The sequence below is a fragment of the Saccostrea cucullata genome, unplaced genomic scaffold, assembly GCF_032062105.1.
Source record: "Saccostrea cucullata isolate Sc308-1 unplaced genomic scaffold, CSIRO_AGI_Scuc_v1 ctg4288, whole genome shotgun sequence".
Lineage (NCBI taxonomy): Eukaryota > Metazoa > Mollusca > Bivalvia > Ostreida > Ostreidae > Saccostrea > Saccostrea cuccullata.
The window spans coordinates 2,678-10,639 of NW_026931658.1; the positions used below are offsets into that span (position 1 = coordinate 2,678).

The 7,962-nt window shown below is 29.6% G+C and overlaps 1 protein-coding gene across 1 annotated transcript; it reads right to left on the minus strand.

Moving 5' to 3' along the window:
- Positions 1–1,423: 1,423 nt before the first annotated feature.
- LOC134233221 (multiple epidermal growth factor-like domains protein 10) lies at positions 1,424–7,611 on the minus strand (the record flags this gene model as incomplete). Its single annotated transcript, XM_062715201.1, has 7 exons — positions 7,417–7,611; positions 5,935–6,195; positions 4,186–4,440; positions 3,412–3,549; positions 2,261–2,398; positions 1,914–2,054; positions 1,424–1,561 (listed from the first exon to the last, which is right to left on the minus strand). Coding segments are annotated over exons 1-7 (1,171 nt in total), but the record flags the coding sequence as incomplete, so codon positions are not given.
- Between the last annotated feature and the right edge of the window lie 351 nt (positions 7,612–7,962).

A 7,962-nucleotide genomic window follows, 5' to 3' on the forward strand; every position in this document is an offset into this window, starting at 1 on the left:
TCATGCGTACAGCATGCATGTAGAGAAAACGAATTGATTGCACAAAAGTTGTACATGGGTTGAGTATGAACCAAAAGTATCGAAATTAAATAGCATCATAGACTGATTACTTGTGACTTTAGCGATGTAAATAAAACGAAAATGAGAGTAAATACAAGTTGTTTTTTTTATTACTGATTATGCAACAAGGGTTCTCTCCCTCTCTCTCTCTCTCTCTCTCTCTCTCTCTCTCTCTCTCTCTCTCTCTCTCTCTCATTCACGACATTGTATTCACACACTTTACAAGAAAAGAATAACTTAATAAAATTAAAAACAACAAAAAAATCATTTAAATAAATACTTACACTGAAAAGAATATTGAAATCATAAATACTACATGTAGTCTGTGAACAGAATGTTTTCTCTTACGAGAAATATTGTAATGATTTCGTGTTTCCGCTGCTGATTTTCTGATTTAGAAATTGTAAGATTTATACATGTATCAGAAAAAAGGGAACAAAAAATTGAAAATCTACTATTCCCTTTAAGTTATTGGGTTTTTTAAAATTATTTTTCTTTATATTTTTCTTTATTTATTTATTTTGTTTATATATTTCTCTTCTGATGCAATCGTTTAAAAGATAGATCTACGATTAAAAAAAAAATAAAATAAAAAACAACATTTCTGATTACTAACTGAAGAATAATCATATTTTTTTTATAGATCAAGCAATTAAAATAAAATTTGTATACGTGCGTAGTGTTAAATACATGTACATAAAGTGAAAAATATTTCATATAATTTTTTTTCCTTTTTAAAATGAAGCCTCGGCAAACGTAAAAAAAGTACTAAAAAATTTACAAGTTCTATTTTTCAATACATATCTTTACATAATGCCTAAGACATCGGTGGAAGAATGTTTTTTCTGCCTTTCTTTATTTCATTTTTCCTCCATCACTGCTGCATTATAAATTTATGTTTAAACTGAAACCGAGATATTAATTTGTTAATAACGGAAATATACCTGCATTTAGTACTTCAGAGGGCATTAAAATGAACTAAATTTTAGTAGCCAATCAAGAAATAAAGCTAACTGGCTCCGCCCACTTCATTTGCATACCGTTCCCCAAAGCGTACCGTTCACAAAACGAACTGTTTCGTGCAAGAAACAAAACGTAACGTCCACAAAGTGTACCGTTCCGTGCACAAAGCGTACCGTACTGTTCACAAAACGAACTGTTCCGTGCACAAAGCGTACCGAACCGTACCGTTTAACTGGTGTAGTAGCACGGTTTAGGGTCTATATGATAAAGTATCCACAGCCTTAAATTTTGTTGTCTAAATATATAGAAATATCTTCTGCAATTTTTTTGTTATATTTCATTAAAAAATATTTGTAGAATTAAGTCTTTTTTCTCATGTGAATGAGCCATATTTTGCTACCTTGTGTACAAGTGTCTCCATGGTAACCTTTATCACAACCATTCAAGCATGTCCCATTAATGTGATGACATTGTTTATTATCAAGACAGACCCCGCATGACTGAGCACAGTTTAATCCAAATTTACCTCCGTCGCATTCTAAAGAAATAAAAAGTTTTTATGGCTAATTATAAGTCTAATATGTTTGGTAATTTGCAAATAACGTACCTTTTTAATGCAATTTAGAAGTCTAATATTTTTTTTCGTTATGTACGTTATTGTTCAACTTTCAGAATTTATCAATTTCGAAGAAAAACACTAAAAATAAGTCATTTTGGTTCATGTAAAAATGTTTCTGTGAAAGAAGGGTTCAAATAAAATATAACTAAAGTCCATGTATACGAATTTTATCATATTTTGTAGTTTTAGTTTAGTTTTATTTTATTTTGAATTTTCTGTAAAATACTCTCATTTTTTTTTAAAATATGTAATATGTAAAACAATTTATTACTCTTGTCACATTTTATATCCTTCCATCCTGGCTGACACCCATTTTGACATTGTCCTGATTTCCTGTCACATCTTGTCCGCTCTCCACAATTGACGTCACACATGTCTAGGCAGTTGTATCCGTACCACCCATCAGAACATACTAAGAAAAAAATGAAGAGAGTCCTTTAAAAAGTAGCAAAGGTTATGTAGATTTTAAATTTTTCCTTAGTTTCTTTCCACTTTTGTAAGATCATCAGTTGGTCGATATTATTTTTAAATGAATTGGTAGGTTGACGATACGTAGGTTGATGGATATGAAAAAAAGACAATATATTGATTTTTACTGTAGATAAGTGATTGATTAACCTTGTGTACATCTGTCTCCATAGTAACCTTTATCGCATCCATTCAAGCATGACCCATTAATGTGATGACATTGTTCTTTATCAAGACAAGACCCGCATGAGTGAGCACAGTTTTGTCCGAATTTACCTCCGTCACAAACTGTAGATAGAATACAAAATTAATATACCCCATATCACTTATATAACAATTATTTGATTACAAAATTGGAATTAAATATGTTCGACAGTCCTACAATATATGTTCATGGATTTTTTTTTTCATTAAGAGGATATTGGTACTGCATGACGAATCTGTATTACTGAAGATCACAAAATTTTCACGACAACTTATTTTTGACAGATAGTCATTGATTCTTGATAAGCGATACAAAATTTTCACGAATTGTGGTACTTGCTTTATATATTAAACTATTATACGCGAGAACTTATTTTTCGCGAGCACACTGTCTCTCGTAGTTACGCGAAAATAAAGTTCTCGCGAATTAAAAGTGATTTATAGTAACCAAATCTGTACTAAATTATGAAGGCGAAAAGAAAATTAAATGCAACATGTACATATAATTTGCTATATTGTCTTGCAGGGATAAAAGGAAAATCTGTAAATATTTGAATAGAAAGTAAAGATAATGGCCTAAAAATAAAAAAAAAACCTCATACTTTCATAGATCTAACCATGTTAACGACATTTTTTTTGCAAACATGTTAATTGATTGTTTTGATAACAGTACTCAATTATTTATATAAATGATAATAGTTTAGTCAGTATCCTGTTCCTTCCTTGATTATGCTCTTCGGGTATGAAATGAATCGGAAATCACTCGGTGTTATACTTAAACCAAACTATGAAGGAGACTGCAAGCAATCCAGTAATACATGCGAGTTCTTTTAGATGTTTCGCTGAATCGGGTGAAATTGAAAATTCTTTGACGTAACAGATATAGTTATGATATACCTTTACTTTTATACCGTATAAAAACCTAATCATTAGGTAGTTATAATCATAACAAAAAATAAGATTTTAGGACTTTTTTTAAAGCACAAGTCATTAATTTATGTATTTCTCTCTCTCTCTCTCTCTCTCTCTCTCTCTCTCTCTCTCTCTCTCTCTCTCTTACGAAACCATCTTTTCAGGATTCGCTTGTATTTACGTACATTTTTCACATCGTGAGCCTCTGTGCCCGGCAATACATCCAAAACAAGTTCCGTCTACAATGTTACAGCTTCCTTCACGACAAATCTGTGGACACGGAAATGTGCAATTTTCTCCGTAAATAACAAAGGAAGGGCATCCTATATTAAATATTAAAATATTTTAAATGACCATATATATATTTTCAATATATTTTTACTTTAGCTCTACGTTGAGCCAAAGCTGGGGGATAAAAACGCATAACGAGTTAAATATATCCAAACACAAATCATTGGGGATTTCTATATTTCTCCTGAAATACCGTTGGTGGATATTTAAGCGGTACATATTTAGCGATTTGTTCTTAGAAATTGGTATTTTATTTTTATCAAGATGTAATTTTAGCGACTTTTATAAGCTCACTATACATGTATAAACTTTAACAAATAAAGTGCAATTAATTTTTTCCGATATTTAATGTTAGCGATCTTTGAATCCTCGCTAATAATGCCAAAATTAAATCCTCGCTAACATTTCTGCGTATATGCAAAAACAAATACGAATGTTTTAAACTTTATATAGATCTAGAATAACTCAATGAATCGATTAGAGATCTGGTGGTGAGATAAGATAACAACTGAATATGTTTGTTTCATTGCATTGGTTGACAATGGTTTTCCATGGGGTGTCAATTTCAACTGTTACCCTCTAAAACAGGAACCATGTATATAGAACAACGTAAAGTATTTATTGGTATTCCTTATACAGAATAAGCTATGTATTCTATAATCCCTTACCATAAACCTGGACTTCACAGAGTTCATTGTACGCGTATGTAGAATATCCATCAGGGTAGGTAACTCCTGGGAGTCTTTCATTGTAATAGATGACGTACCGTCCATGCTTTATACATTCTATTGTAATATTACTCGGTATCGTTTCTCTAGTGTAGTGTGTGTCTTTAAAACATAGATAACCGTCATCTTTGTTGGTGGTGTTCGATATAAAAAGCGAAAATCCAAGGAATCGGCTTGTGTATCCATTGTCAGGGCCTTATGGAATATAATTAACTTTAAAATGTAAAATAAAAACTTACAGGAATATGCGTTCACAGACTGTGATAAAAAAAAATATCAAAAACATTTACGTAGTATTAAATGTTCACTTAATGGTTAAAAATCAAATAAGTAAAAAGTACGAAAATAAACGGCATGCTCCCATATTCAATGTTTGTTTGCTGTTAAAATTTTAGATAATTCTGATTTTAATTAAGGTCAAGATCTGTAAATAAATTTAGGCTAATTTTTGGGGTACTAGATCCATTATGACATCATAATCAATTTCAACTTTCTTTATCTGTAAATTATGGCGTTAGCAGAATTAAATAGAAAATAGGGTATTTTCATGACATTCAATTTAAAATCATATGAAAAGTATATTATATATATAAATTAAAATTGATATTAATTTAAAGAAGAGGCAATGAACATTCTAATTATCTTAAATTTTCTGAGAGACTGTATACAATCTGGATACATTTCCTTTGTCCAATATGAAAAAAAACTCCCATATTCATGCCTGGTTTTCTTAATTTTTTATTGAAAATGACATTTTAAAATACAGGTTTTTTTTTCATTTTGCTTGTCTACAAATTATGCCAAGAAACACCTTATTTGACCAAGCTAAAGTTGTAAAGCATTATTAAAGGAATTTATATCTCAAATTTGGTAAATATGTAGGCACTTTTCATTTACAAGATCTTGACCTTAACATAATGCTGATGATAGACTATTGAAAAAGTAGGTCAAAAAGAATTAGAGGATATTCAATGTTTTTAGTTGAATATGAAATTTATTTCACGAATGGGAATGGATTTTTTGAAATTTTCTTTTATATTTTTTACGAGTGCGAAACAGTAACAAAAATCCTGTCTCACGATTGAAATTAATTCCATATTCAACTATAAAACATTGCATTTTCCTTTTTTTTAATTTTCTTTGTTTTTTTCCCTCTACTCTGTCTTTTTCCAATGCTGTCATAGGCTACATGACGTCAAAGTTGAACAGTTGAGACGTCAAAGCTAAGTGTTGTGAGATTGAAAGCAATGTAAACAAGGATTTCAACACCATATTTCTCAAATCTTTGGCAGTTGTATTCGATGTTTCTTGTTCATTTTCTAACGGAGAAAGGAGTTTTTTTTTTGTTTTACAAGATACAAGAATCTTTGTTTTTGGAAGAAACATCGAGAGTTTGATATTTGTCAAACTGAGAAAGAACATCATTTAGATATCTTTTCAAACTATAACAGAATACCATTTTTATTCAATGGATAAATTACAGTATTTCACTGGTAAAAATATAATTCAAAAAAATCTATAAAATACATGAACGTTTCGAAATATAACATAGTTAAAAACAGCGGTTATCTGCTAATGAAATAAGTTAATGATTTTTTTAAAGAGTAGTCTTTAGTTTGATTTTTATAAAAATTAATATGGAAAAATGTTTTGTTTTCTATATTGTTACAATAAACTACAATACTGTACCCCATGGAAGGTTGTCCGTCCTGTAATAGATAGTTATATGATGTATGTTAAGAACTTTTCCTAGATCCACCCGCCAGGTTGCAGTTCTTTTTTGATTACCAGATATTGTACATTGTCCAACAGAATTAGACCGGTCTGAAAACAATCCATCCACGGCTTTATCCGCCGGATAATTATATAGTAGTAAATCTAAATACGTGGGCCAGTCGTTATACATATAAGGATACTGCTGCCATGTTTGTTTCCGTAAAGCAAGATTTTCTTTAAAAAAAGAAAAAAACGTTCATATTCATGTGGAAACATGTACAAGCATTTGTAAATATTCCAATGCTCCTGGCATGTGTTTTCCTCCAAAGCAAGATTGTCTTTAAAAATAAAACATATTCATGTTCAAGTGGATACGTATACCAGTATTTGTATATAATTATACCGTGTTCTTTCCATGTTGGTTTTCTGAAAGCAAGATTATCATAGGAAAAAAAGAAAATGAAATAAATCTGAAAGTTTCTTCTAGATTTTTCAGGGTAATAAAAAGAAGGAAATTCATAATTTGTATTTTTATACAATGAGCCTTTTAAGATATTTCAGAAAAATAATACAGATCTTTGTTTATTGCTTATTCATGTTAATTTTTATTCTGCATCTTATATGCAGAGTAACTGTTTATTTTGTTACAAAATGGACTTATAAATTTGCAATAAGAGCAAAACATATTTAGATAATGTGTTTGTTTGATACTGAAAATTGAATGCAGAAAAAAAGTCTGAAGATCTTAGCTATTGACCTACGTAATAACAACTTTTATAAATGAAAAAATACAACGGAAATACTATATCTTATTCCAATTTAGTTATTAGATAATACATGTACTACGTGTATAAAGCTTACTTATGACAATAAGGTGAATGTTTAAAAAAAGTACATGTAAAACGTATACAAAGACCAAAGTATCAAACGCCAAAGAAAAAGGTATTGACTGAAGTATTTTTGTATCAACAGCAGACCATTTTATAACTTTTCTTAAGAACTAATTAAACCTGAAAATATGTAAAAGATATTTTTTTTTAAAAATCTGATTACGAATTCCTGATATGGTAGTGTTCTGTTTCACAAAATGAAAACGGGAGGTTGGAATTCAATGGTCATTTTTCCCTTGACAAATTCGTTAATTTATGAGTTGAGAAATATCAGTTTCCTTTCTTGGAGTTGATTAAAACAGCATAATTACAAGAAAAAAAAAATGAAAAAAACGATGATTTCAATTTTCAAATTTCCTTAAAAGTATACGTATTTCAAATTGCAATATAAGCGAAGCTCTTAGTGACAGAAGTAAAATATAGAATTGTTCGACAGACTTTTATGTGTAGAATAGCTGTTACCAAGGACATGTAACTCATTGATAAAAATGTTTAAAAGAAAAGCCAAAAAAAAAAAATGAAAGTCGTGCACTGAAAAGAAACGTAAAAAATTAAATAATCTTACCATAAGCCTCTGCTATTTTCCCAATCAATGAAATTTCACCGAGAAAATAAATTAAAGCAGTTCCACTTTTCATGTTTGATACGGAATAATATGTATGCATAAAGTGTAATAAGATTTTGTTTAAGAAAACCTTTTTTTCTGAACGAAGTCAGAAGGCAAAATATTCCCAGTTATCATCTACATTTTATGAGATTTTGTGTTGTAGATAGGAACATATAAATAAGGATATTAGCAATCATTACTGAAGAAATTTAGTCTTTAGCTACTTCAATATGTACTTCAATATATTTCCTTCTTTCTATTTCCCTAAGTGAACAGTTATTTTTAGAATAAAGTACGTCATATTTACTATATATTTCTCGTTTTATTGACACTCATTCCCTAACAAATAATAAAAGCGTCAAGTTATGACAGGTTACTCTTTTGTTCAAATATTCTATGGTATTTAAATCTGGTTGCTAAGTGAAAACCGATATTTTTATTTTCCCTGTTTTATTTCTTATTCATATCTTAGTAGGATATATGAAAATCTAGACTTTTAGAATT